The sequence below is a fragment of the Rhinopithecus roxellana genome, chromosome 13 (genome assembly GCF_007565055.1).
Source record: "Rhinopithecus roxellana isolate Shanxi Qingling chromosome 13, ASM756505v1, whole genome shotgun sequence".
Classification (NCBI taxonomy): Eukaryota; Metazoa; Chordata; class Mammalia; order Primates; family Cercopithecidae; genus Rhinopithecus; species Rhinopithecus roxellana.
In genome coordinates, this window is record NC_044561.1 from 58,142,765 (window position 1) to 58,155,028 (window position 12,264).

At 46.7% G+C, this 12,264-nt stretch overlaps 1 protein-coding gene across 6 annotated transcripts in view; it reads left to right on the forward strand.

The window, feature by feature from the left end:
- The window catches only part of DRICH1 (aspartate rich 1), a 67,781-nt gene extending 56,604 nt beyond the window's left edge, over positions 1-11,177 (forward strand). The window contains exons 14-20 of one of the 6 annotated variants that reach the window (XM_030914815.1): positions 184-203; positions 1,406-1,600; positions 2,004-2,096; positions 2,399-2,496; positions 4,891-4,985; positions 5,454-5,475; positions 10,398-11,177. In XM_030914815.1, the coding sequence (XP_030770675.1) occupies positions 184-197 (14 nt within the window). In that variant the 3' untranslated portion in view covers positions 198-203; positions 1,406-1,600; positions 2,004-2,096; ... (2 more) ...; positions 5,454-5,475; positions 10,398-11,177. The remainder of the gene's footprint in view (positions 1-183; positions 204-1,405; positions 1,601-2,003; positions 2,097-2,398; positions 2,497-4,890; positions 4,986-5,453; positions 5,476-10,397) is intronic. The other 5 variants (XM_030914814.1, XM_030914816.1, XM_030914817.1 and 2 more) reach the window with 5 other exon arrangements.
- Positions 11,178-12,264: the final 1,087 nt, after the last annotated feature.

The window sequence follows — 12,264 nt, forward strand, 5'->3', positions numbered from 1 at the left end:
ACATAAAATTCATTAAAATAGTAGGATTATCCTTTCCATTTCTGCACAGATGGCTGTTACCAGTTTGATAGTAATTGTTGTGAGTGTGTAGATCATGTGTGTAGTATTGTGTGTTAGTCAGGTTTGGTCTTCCTACCCATGAATACAGGATGCCTTTCCACTTATTTGTACCTTATTTCCTAGGATCTTCATGTTGACAGCTGATAAGTTAGATTTAACATGACTGATAAAACTTTTTGATTTCTTATACCAATATTTAGTGTGTGTGTGTATATATATATATATATATGATGCCTATTCATTCATACTATATAGATAGATAGATGTCTATTCATTCAGAATACTACATATATATATTTTGAGATGGAGCTTCGCTCTTCTTGCCCAGGCTGGAGTGCAATGGCGAGATCTTGGCTCACTGCAACCTCTGCCTCCCAGATTCAAGGGATTCTCCTGTCTCAACCTCCTGAGTAGCTGGGATTACAGGTGCTCACCAGCATGCCTGGCCAATTTTTTGTATTTTTAGTAGAGACAGGGTTTCACCATGTTGGCCAGGCTGGTCGTGAACTCTTGACATCAGGTCATCCGCCCACCTCAGCCTCCCAAAGTGCTGGAATTACAGGTGTGAGCCAGAGTGCTCAGCCAAAAAAATAATTTTTACGTAAGCTAGTTAACCAAAAACCACCCCCGTACTCATGAACATTTTTTCATGAATTCATTCATTTCTATTGGTATACATTTGCTCATTTCAGTAGATAATGTGTATTTGAACCTGGAAGCTTATCCTCATGGCAGAAAGTGTTCAGAGTCATGTCTCTCAGCTTCACTGGTGTAGGTAGAGCAGGCTGTGTGAGATTGACCTGTTTGAATGAAGCCTGATTTTTAGGGAATCTCCTCAGGAGAGTCACACAGGAGGTGCTGGGGCGCCTGATCACAGGGGTCCAAAAGGGTGTGTAGAAGTGGTTCCAGAAGAAGACTTACAAAGAGGAAATCATGAGTCTTTTTAATTGCGGCATTTTAACATTGAATTTTTAAATGATCTCTATGAAAAAGAATGTGTGATTAATAGAATAATTTGGGTAAAATTGAGTCCGTTTCACCATAAAATTGGCTTTTAATCAAGTAATAAATCCTTTAAAACAGATGCTAAATGTAGTACCAGTATAATTAGATCCTAGTGTACTGAAGAGGTCTTGGATAAGTTAAGAAAATGCTGTTTGCTTTGAAGAGTTTCAAAACATTTGAGAGGGAGAAAGGCACTCTTCCACTGACCCTCAGTATGCATTTTGGATCCATTTGGGGTTGTCTGTTTTGTGTTGCTGCCTGATGCCTCTAGTACGAGGCCAACGCCTTCGTGTCTCGTGTCTTTCCTGCTCCCCTTCTCTGCCATCCCTCTCCCACTCAGGGGAATAGCCCAGCATCAACTCAGTTCATGCTTGTCAACCACCTCCATACACCACATCCAGCAAAGCTTCCTGAGTGACTCAGAGTCCTCTGAGTCCTTCCAGCTTGGCCTGAGGATGGCCTGGTTTTAAGAGGCTCACCACAATGCAAAGATGAAGAAGAAAAAGAAGATGATGATGATAATAATGATGCCCACGTAAGACTCCCCTTTTTTGTCTTTTACAGCAATGTTGTTTTCCTGATTGCTTTACTTCTCAATTAATTTTGATATGAAAATCTGACAATGCACATTATGTACACTGTATACACTATTCTCTTTGTGGGGCTGGAATTCAGTAGGCGTGTGTTCCCAACTGATACATGGTCTGCTAGCATGCTTTTCAATGACAGCATCCAGTATCAACTGGAATACTGAGGCATTTTCTACAATACCACTTTTCCTCCTTGGATTAAGCATTGTGCATTTGAATATAAAATTAAAGGTAAATTCTGTGAATTAAGGTATTATTTTTCTATAGCTATCCTCTGTGCTGGGCTTTGGGGACTTTGATCTATGGTTCAATCACTGTACCACCTTCTGGATTTTTATCGTTGTCCAGAGAATAACAGATCTGTGTGAAGCGCACAGCAGAATCTGATTCTCACGATGTTTTCTTTTATATAATTGCAGGGAACAGCTTGGAAAGAAAATGGTATGTACCATGAAATAACTCACTTTCTGAGGGAAAAACTTGCTGGCTTCAGTGTATAGAAACCTGATTCTCGGTTCCTGCTGGGAAAGAGGCTTGGGGTTCTCATGAAAGTGATTTTGCCAGTATAGAACTCTGGCCCGAGAAGCTGTAGGGAGGTTTGTCAACCCAGAAGAAAGATTAGGGGATCATGTATGAAGCAGCGTGGGGTGGGAGAATAGCCCATCATTCAGCTTCAGCTAAAGTAGGAGGAGTGGGTGAGTCACTCTGTCTAATGACTTATCCTGGTGTTTTTCTTTCTAAAGACTTGACGCTGGAGAGTATAAGTGACAAGAAGACTCATCCAGTTAGGAGCTACGTGCCAGGAAAAACCCAATGGGAAAAGGTTCCCAGGAGCCTCCAGGTTATCCCTGCTGACTGGGAGGAGGGGCTGAAGGGGGGGGGGTATGAAATCAGAAAGAAAATGGAAATACGTGTGAGGTCTGGCTTGTTTTCAGAGTTTCTTGGCATCATGGTAAGAACTGTCTCTATGGGCTATGGGGGTGCCGCGTTCATGAGAGATTCTCTTTGCAGTCCACCTGCTCTTTTCTGCCTGTGGAACATCAGAACCTTTGGTTTGGATTAGTCAGCACTCCTTGGGATTGTGCACAAGGGGTGTTGGCTTAAGCACTGGGTGTCATCTGTGATGAAGGGAATCTGGGGGACACAGCTCTCTCACAGGCATTTCCTGGAACCTAGAGAAACAGTTCTTCTGCTGTGTGCCAAGGGGAAATCGAGAATCACCCTCTGAACTTTTAGGACTTGTTAGTGCACGTTCATGTTTCTGTCCTCACTGTGCGCTCCTGGATTAAAGGGATCTCCTGGGGTGGATGGCGGAGTGAATATTCATGCTGGGCTCACTGATAAAACTCCAGTCTCCTTTGAAGGGAGGAGGAATGTTCGACCTTGAGCACATTTCCATCCTCCATTTCCCAACCCAATCACAGATTCTGAGATGAGGTTTCTTTCTCCCTAGTTCTCTAATTTTTGGGGAAGCCAAGAGTTCCTTCCCACGAAAGATAGTATCACACTATTTCCTGTCTTCAAAAATTTGGCTTTGGTTTTGGCTTTTGAGATGATATTCATCACTAAAGTTCTAGACCTTTTTTTTTTAGCCAGAGCTCTCTGTATCTGTGATACTTATGGGTGCCCCCAAGCTAGGAGCATGCTATATGAATTTTTCTTTTTTCTTTTTTTTTTTTTGTAGATTTCAATCTCATGAATGTGCATCCTCTAACACTATTCCTTTTCAAAGTTACCGTGGTTATTTGAGGCATATGTAAATTATTTAAATCTTAGGATTATCTTTTCCATTTCTGCACAGATGGCTGTTACCAGTTTCATAGCAGTTGTTGTGAGTCTGTAGATCATGTGTGTAGTATTGTGTCAGGTTTAGTCTTCCTATCCATGAATACAGGATTCCTCTCAACTGCTTTGCCCCTTCTTTACTTTCTAGAATCTTTATGTTGACAGCTCATAAGGTAGATTTAACATGACTAATAAAAATTTGTGATTTTTTAGTATTTTTTGGGCAGAGTCTTGCTCTGTCATTAGACAGGGTGCAGTAACATGATCTCCACTCACTGCAACCTCTGCCTTGTAGGTTCAACTGATTCTCCTGCCTTAGCCTCCCTAGTAGCTGGGACTACAGGCGTGTGCCATCACCCCCAGCTAGTTTTTTTATTTTTAGTAGAGACATGGATTTACCATGTTGGCTAGAATGATCTCAATCTCTTGACCCCGTGATCTGCCTACCTCGGCCTCCCAAAGTGCTGGAATAACAGGCATGAGCCACCGCACCCGGCCAAATTTGTGATTTTTTTATACCACTATTTTGTATATCTCAATGAAGTGGCATCAAATAAAATTTTTTTTTTGTAAGCTAGTTAACCAAAAAAATCACCCCTGTCCACATGGGCATTTTTTCCTGAATTTGTCCATTTCTATTGGTATACATTTCCTCATTTCAGTAAACAGTGTATATTTGAACCTGGACACTTATCCTCATGGCAGAAAGTGTTCAGAGTCATGTCTCTCAGCTTCATTGGTGTAGGTAGAGCAGGCTCTATGAGCTTGGCCTGTTTGAATGACACCTGATCTTTAGGGACTCTCCTCAGGGAGAGTGACACAGGAGCTGCTGAAGCCCCTGATTACAGGAGCCCAATAGGTTTTGTGCACACACCCTGGTTCCAGAAAAAGACTTGCAAAGAGGAAATCATGACTAGTTTTAATTGTAGCACATTAATATTTAATTTTTTAAACGATTTCTATGAAAAAGAGTGTGTGCTTAATAGAATAGAGTAATTTGGGTAAAACTGAGTCCATTTCATTAATAGGCTTTTAATCAAGTAACAATTTTTTTAAACAGATGCTAAATGTAGTACCAGCGTAATTGGATCCTAGTGTACTGACAGGGTCTTGAATATGTTAAGAAAATGCTGTTCGTTTCGAAGAGTTTCAAAACATTTGAGAGGGAGGAAGGCACTCTTCCATTGACCCTCAGTGTGCATTTTAGTTTCATTTTGGGTTGACTCTTCTCTGTTGCTGTCTGATGCCTCTAGAGTGTAAGGCAAAGATCTCCATGTCTCGTGTCTTTCCTGCTCCCCTTCTCTGCCCTGTTCCACTCAGGGGAATAGCCCAGCATCAACTCAGTCCATGCTTGTTAATCAACCTCCATACACCACATCCAGCAAAGCTCCCTGAGTGACTCACAGTCACCAACCACCAATGAACTGATCTTTCCTCTGTGTCCTTCCAGCTTGGCCTGGGGACTACCTGTATGCAAGATATGCACTAGGAGATGCGTATGAAGATGAAGATGATGATGATGCTGATTGTGATGATGATGTCCATGTAAGATCCCCTTTTTTGGTCTCCTGTAGCAATGTTGCTTTCCTGATTCCTTCACTTCTCAATTAATTTTGATATGAAAATCTGGCAATGTGCATTATGTACACTGTACCCTGTTCTCTTTGTGGAGCTGGAATTCAGTAGGAGTGTCTTCCCACCTTATATGTGGTACACTGGAGTGCTTTTCAATGACAGCATCCATTATCAACTGGAATGCTGAGGCGTTTTCCACAGCACCAGTTTTCCTCCTTGGATTAAGCATGTGCATTTGCATATAAAATTAAAGATAAATTCTGTGAATAAGGGTATTATTTTTCTATAGCTATCCTCTGTGCTAGTCTTTGGGGATTTTGATCTATGGCTCAATCACTGTACCACCTTCTGGGTTTTTCTCGTCCAGAGAATAACAGATCTGTGTGAAGTGCACAGCACAATCTGATTCTCATAATGTTTTCTTTTATATAATTGCAGGGAACAGCTTGGAGAGAAAATGGTATGTACCATGAAATAACTCACTTCCTGAGGGAAAAAACTTGCTAGCGTCAGTGTATAGGAACTTGATTCTGGGTTCCTACTGGGAAACGGGATTGGGGTTCTCGTGAAAGTGATTTTGCTGGTATAGAACTCTGGCCCGAGAAGCTGTAGGAAGGTTTTTCCACCCAGAAGAAAGATTAGGGGATCATGTATGAAGCAGCGTGGGGTGGGAGAATAGCCCATCATTCAGCTTCAGCTAAAGTAGGAGGAGTGGGTGAGTCACTCTGTCTAATGACTTATCCTGGTGTTTTTCTTTCTAAAGACTAGACGCTGGAGAGTATAAGTGATGAGGAGACTCATCCAGTTAGGGAGCTATGTGCCAGGAAAAACCCAATGGGAAAAGGTTCCCAGGAGCCTCCAGGTTATCCCTGCTGATTGGGAGGAGGGGCTGAAGGAGGGGGTATGAAATCAGAAAGAAAATGGAAATACGTGTGAGGTCTGGCTTGTTGTTTTCAGAGTTTCTTGGCATCATGGTAAGAACTGTCTCTATGGGCTTTGGGGGTGCCGCGTTCATGAGAGATTCTCTTTGCAGTCCACCTGCTCTTTTCTGCCTGTGGAACATCAGAACCTTTGGTTTGGATTAGTCAGCACTCCTTGGGATTGTGCACAAGGGGTGTAGGCTTAAGCACTGGGTGTCATCTGTGATGAAGGGAATCTGGGGGACACAGCTCTCTCACAGGCATATCCTGGAACCTAGAGAAACAGTTCTTCTGCTGTGTGCCAAGGGGAAATTGAGAATCACCCTCTGAACTTTCAGGACTTGTTAGTGCACGTTCATGTTTTTGTCCTCACTGTGCGCTCCTGTTTTAAAAGGATCTCCTGGGGTGGATGGCTGGGCTCACTGATAAAACTCCAGTCTCCTTTGAAGGGAGGAGGAATGTTTGACCTTGAGCACATTTCCAGCCTCCATTTCCCAACCCAATCACAGATTCTGAGATGAGGTTTCTTTCTCCCCAGTTCTCTAATTTTTGGGGAAACCAAGAGTTCCTTCCCACAAAAGACAGTATCACACTATTTCCTGTCTTCAAAAATTTGGCTTTGGTTTTGGCTTTTGAGATGATATTCATCACTAAAGTTCTAGACCTTTTTTTTTTGAGCCGGAGTCTCGCTCTGTCGCCCAGGCTGGAGTGCAGTGGCGCGATCTCAGCTCACTGGAAGCTCCGCCTCCCAGGATCACACCATTCTCCTGCCTCAGCCTCCCGAGCAGTTGGGACTATAGGCATCCACTAACATGCCTGGCCAATTTTTTATATTTTTGATAGAGACAGGGTTTCACCATGTTGGCCAGGCTGGTCATGAACTCCTGACCTCAGGCAATCTGCCTGCCTCGGCCTCCCAAAGTGATCAGATTATAGGCATGAGCCACCGTGCCTGGCCAGAGTTATTTTTAATATAATTGTGGCTGTCTCAAGTAATGGTGCTTTGAGTATTTTTGTCAGTGGTTTTGGAATAACACAAGCACTCACTTCTGCCGAGTACACTGTTAGAAGGGGGTATATCTTTCATTGTCATAGATAATGCAAAACTTTTTCCAAAATGATGACACCAATTCATGCTCCTCTCACAGCATACGTGAGTAGCCATTTCTCCAAATCCTCATCGACTCTTCGTTTTATCTCTTTCTAAAAACCATCACTTTGGCCGGGCGCGGTGGCTCAAGCCTGTAATCCCAGCACTTTGGGAGGCCGAGACGGGCGGATCACGAGGTCAGGAGATCGAGACCATCCTGGCTAACACGGTGAAACCCCGTCTCTACTAAAAATACAAAAAACTAGCCGGGCGTGGTGGCGGGCGCCTGTAGTCCCAGCTACTCGGGAGGCTGAGGCAGGAGAATGGCGGGAACCCGGGAGATGGAGCTTGCAGTGAGCCGAGATTGCGCCACTGCACTCCAGCCTGGGCAACAGAGCGAGACTCCGTCTCAAAAAAAAAAAAAAAAAAAAAACCATCACTTTGTTTAGTCTTTCATTTGTATAACATATTGCTTAAAATGTTTACCAAAAAGAAATGTTGTTTGACTCTAATGATGCAGCGCAGTAGGTTTGTTTACACCGCCTCACCACAGACACGTAAGTAATGCATTGCTCCAACATTCCAACAGCTACGACTTTACTAGGCAAAAAGAAATTTTCAGCTTTGTTATAATCTTACGGGACCACTGTCATACATGTGGTATGTCATTGACCAAAATGTCATTCTGCCACATATGGCTGTAGTTAATAAGCAGGTGCTTAAGTTATAAGAATGCAAATAATAACAGATACAAATTGAGTATCAGATATTATATGGACACTTCTCTGTCTTGCCTCCTTGAAGTGTCACAATCACTTTGAGACAGAATTAGTTTTGTTATAGTCATTATACAGATGAGGAATGTGAGTCTCAGCTAAGTAAATTACTCATGAGACACACCATGAGTTGGATCTCTTTAACACCAAAGGCTAGTCTATGAACTAACATGCTACACTGCCTGTCATGGCAAAGTAGACTTACCATAAAATGAAATGTGCTTCCACAGCTGGGCATGTGAGCTTAGTAGTGCTGGTGTTACCCATTGCTCCATGGCTCAGAAATTGGTCTTGCTGAAACTCGGATGGAGAGGCTCTTGGTTCAGGGACTGAAAAGTTACAGGTTATATGAGTGCAATTGAAGGATTATGCTTCCATAGAGCATGTGGTTGTTCTCATGGAATGAGAACAGAGAGAATCAAAGAGAATCACCCAGAGCAATTCTCTGTCTCAAAAAAAAAAAAAACATTGCCCATCTAATAGGTTAAAAATTAGATACAGTCAACCACACTGGTCTAAAATGTGCTTTTAGACAGTGATGGGAAAGAAGAAAAAAATTAAAATAGTTGATGTGTTCTATATGGGAGTCTGAGATAAACTGCTGTTAAATAGAATTTTATATGAAGTTCTTTAGGCAATAAGTAAAAATGGAAGGGAAACCTGATGGCAGAGAGCAGCCAGGACCACAGTTGCCTGTGGATGCAGAGACTGTGGTGGAGCCTGGAACGCACCAAAGACCACGAGTCCCTGTGGGCAGTCAGTTCAGTGACAGCACTGCTCATTTTCTGATTGGAAGGCACCCCAGTAGCACATGGAGAGAACAGGGAGGCCTAAGATGAGTCCGGGCCATGGAAGGTCTCCAATGAGGGGATCTTGGAAGATGTGAAAAGCATCCTGGAGGGGGAGGTAGCCCTGCAGCTTAGCGGTCCAGTTTCCCTCACTGATCTGACTTGGTATGGCATAGAGGGGCTCACACAGCAGCCCCCAGTGTCCTTCCACTTCCCTAAAGGCTTAAACACACCATGACGTGGATCAGTTTCTTAAAGAGCACAAGAGCACATTACTGAACAACCGGAATTGCAGAGAAGTGGCCTCGTTTCCTGGAAGTGTTTCAGGGAGGGGGAGGTGGTGAGGCTCCACTGGGGAAATGCTCATGACCAAAGAAAGATGAAGTCTGAGGATTGGCGGTTGGGCTCAGCCACATGGAGACCACGTGGTACCCTATAAGAGCAATCTGGTGGTGTGGTACTGGGGAGGGGAGAGGGCCAGGACCACAGAGCCTGTGCAGGGATTCAGAACCAGAGGGCTCCTCAGAACAGGCACAGGAGATGGTCTGTAAGGACTTGTCCCACTCCAGTGAGGGCATGAGGGGCAGAGAGGGAGGAAAGCAGCCCCACATAGGAGGATACCTAGCGTGGGGAAGCAGGTCTCAGAAGAGCTAGGTTTCAGTCTAAGAAAGGAAAGAATGTTCCAGGGAGAGGGCGAGGCCCTGGGGCCTCCAGAGGGCTTGGAAAAAAGGTTTCAGCAGACGGGATCAGAAAAGGAGTATTCAGGGCCTTGAGGGGGAGGTGAGCTGAGCTTCTTGTAGACCCTGATGCAAACAGGGATGAAGGACATAATGAGATTAGTCCTGATTCTGAGGCAGAGAGTGGTGAGGAGGCTGTGAGTTTGGGAAAGTGAAGGAAGGGCCTGGCTGGGAGAAGGTGGTGCTCTGGGCTCTCTACAGTCTTTCCAGGGAAGGTCAGAGCCCAGAGAAGCCCAGGGCTCCCTCCTGACATCTGCACAAACAGATGTGCCTCTGGTCAGGGGGTGCTCTATAGACTGCTGTGGGGGTGAGGGAGCAGCTTCTCCTGGGCATAGGACCCCAGGAACCTGCAGGATGCAGGACTCCAGGCCCCCTCAGATGCCTGCTGGTGTGTCTCCTCTGAGGGATTGTAAATTAGCTTCTTGGGTACCCACAATGTACAAAGCACTTGTTTTCAGTATGATGTACCTGGCACTGCCAAAATCATACCCATTTATGATAGGCACAACTACTATCCCCACTTTAGAGCTAGGAAAACTGAGGCACTGAGCAGTTAATCAACTTGCCCCAGGCTCCATAGATAAACAGTCGGTGTAGAGCTGGGGTCTCAACACAGCAGGCTCCCTCCATAGTGTGGGCTTATAGCCACTGGCTGTCCCACTGCCCTTGTCCAGCCTTGGCTGTCTGGGGTGGCAGTTTGTGCCTTTGGGCTACAGTTGAACTACCAGTTGCCTCTTCCAGGCTGGCTCCCATACCTCTCCCAGCAGCAGCTTCTTAAATCCCAGAAGCTGAAATGGTGTGGTAAATGGGCCTTGGCGTATGGAGGCAAGAGTGTGGTGCTCAGGACTTCTAGGACCCAACACAGGCTGTGTTCCTGGCCCTCCCTTTGTAACAGAGGCACCTCTGTCCCTGGCTAATGAGTTCCCGCATCTCTAATTTCTCCTCAGCCTGGACTGTAGAGGTGGGAGCCCAGGAGATGCTGGTGTGGAGGCTGCTTAGTGGGATGACGTCACAGTGCACAAAGCTGGGAGCCTGCACTCACTGAAAAGGGGTTGTCTCTTCTTCATCCAGGGTGAAGCCCTTCTAGGAGCTGACCAGGGTGCTGACTCAAAGGGAAGGCCAGCACGTGCTGCAGGGACGTCTGAGGGAGACTCAAGCTCTGCAGTCAGGCATTTTCCCAGGCTTGGCGTAAAGAAGTGATGGAGACTTTCCTGTGATTCCTAGGCTCCCCTCCTGGACAGCACCAGGAATGGGCCTTCGAGGGGGCTGGGCTTCAGGCCAGCCTGGCGGCGTGCTTGGGTGACTTGGGAGAATGTAGCTGTTTGCTGGGAAGATCTTAAGGAGGAAACCAGAACCTCTCCCTGTCCCAAGCTTTCATCCCTGGGGGAGCCTGTTAGGACAGAGTTCATCCTCAGTCAAAAGAAAGTGCATCTGGTTTCCCATTTTACCTTCCTTCCTGCCACCCAGAGTGGGAGCAGGCAAACCTGGCTGAGGAGAGCCACACCCAGCCACACCCCATGGGTCAATCACTGGAGCTTCTGAAACCTGGGTGGTGCCTGGTACAGCTGGGTTCCTTCCTTCCCCCAGCCCAAGTTCCTGCCCCCAGCTTTGTCCCTGGAGGTCTCAATCGTGCTCTCTACATTCTGAGGGGAACTCTTGGCCCCAGCAGAGAGCAAAACTCCAAGTGCACCTCCCATACACCCCCCAGCACTGGGTTCGGCCTGTACCATCCGGGACCTGGTGCTTCTGGGCCTGGAATTTTGCCTTTGGCAAGAGAGTGAGAAGAGACGTGACTGCTCCAGGAACGGAAAGTGCCATTCCGACTTGAAATAAAGAGACTGAGCGCATTGATTCAGGTGCAGAGGTGGCTGATCAGATCTGACCCGAGGGGCTCAGGGTTTCCACTCAATGCCATCGATGGTGATGTGGGTCGCCTGCCGTAAGGCCTCACCCTCTAAGCCTTGCTGTCAGAGTCCTTCTCCAGGACACAGAAGGTGTGCATGTGGGCCTGCAGGACCTTCCAGCCCTCGGGGGCCTCTGGCAGCGAGGTGAAGGCCTTGGTGGCTTTCAGGCACACCCTGCCCATGGGTGAGTGTAGCGCCTTCAGGAGCAGGCTGATGGCTTGTGTGTCCAGGGACACATACTTCTCAGCAGGCCACCAACACAGGGCATTCCTAACAGGCTGAAGGGGTCTCTTCTCACCTCCTCACACCCTAGCCCTCTTTTGACCCTTGTGCCTGCAGTCTCAGGGGAGGTGCCACCCCGTCCCCCTGCTGCAGGGATTCCCTGACTCATTCACGCAGCAAGACGCTGAGGCAAGAGCTGGGTTTCCCACCTCAGCACTCTTTTGAGCCAGGTAATTCTCAACTTGGGGCCCAAGTTCCCCTGCTGTGACCTTTGGGGATGACGCAGAAAATGACGGCAAGGATGGTGGTCACAGTGGACACAGGAGGATTAGGGGAGGCTGGGGAGGCCGCAGTTTGAGAGAGCAAGCTCTCTCCTGGAAAGCCACTCTCCTGATCGCACAGAAAGGGACCTCTGTGCAAACCTAAGAATGATGGGGCTGGGACGGGGCCTGGGAACATGCATTTCCACAGACCACCCGGGGTCTGGTTCAGGGGCCACACTTGTAGAAATACCCGAGCCTCTAATGAGACTCTCAGAAGAAAGAGAAGCCAGGACCTAGGGAAGGCAAGAGGGCCCCCCAGCAAGGGGACATGACCACAGCCACGGCAGGGACTCTGGGGGTCGGTGACCGGCCCATCCTCACAATGAGGGGCCCAGTGTGGGAACACCCCCCAACCACCACAAGCTCTGAGTCTTTGTGCTCCCCCAGTTTTGAGGCCAGGATGTAGACTATGATTCTGTGTGACCTGGGGTGAGAGACAAGACACTGCGCCTCCGTTTCCTCACCTGTGGAGGCAGACATCGCCTCCCT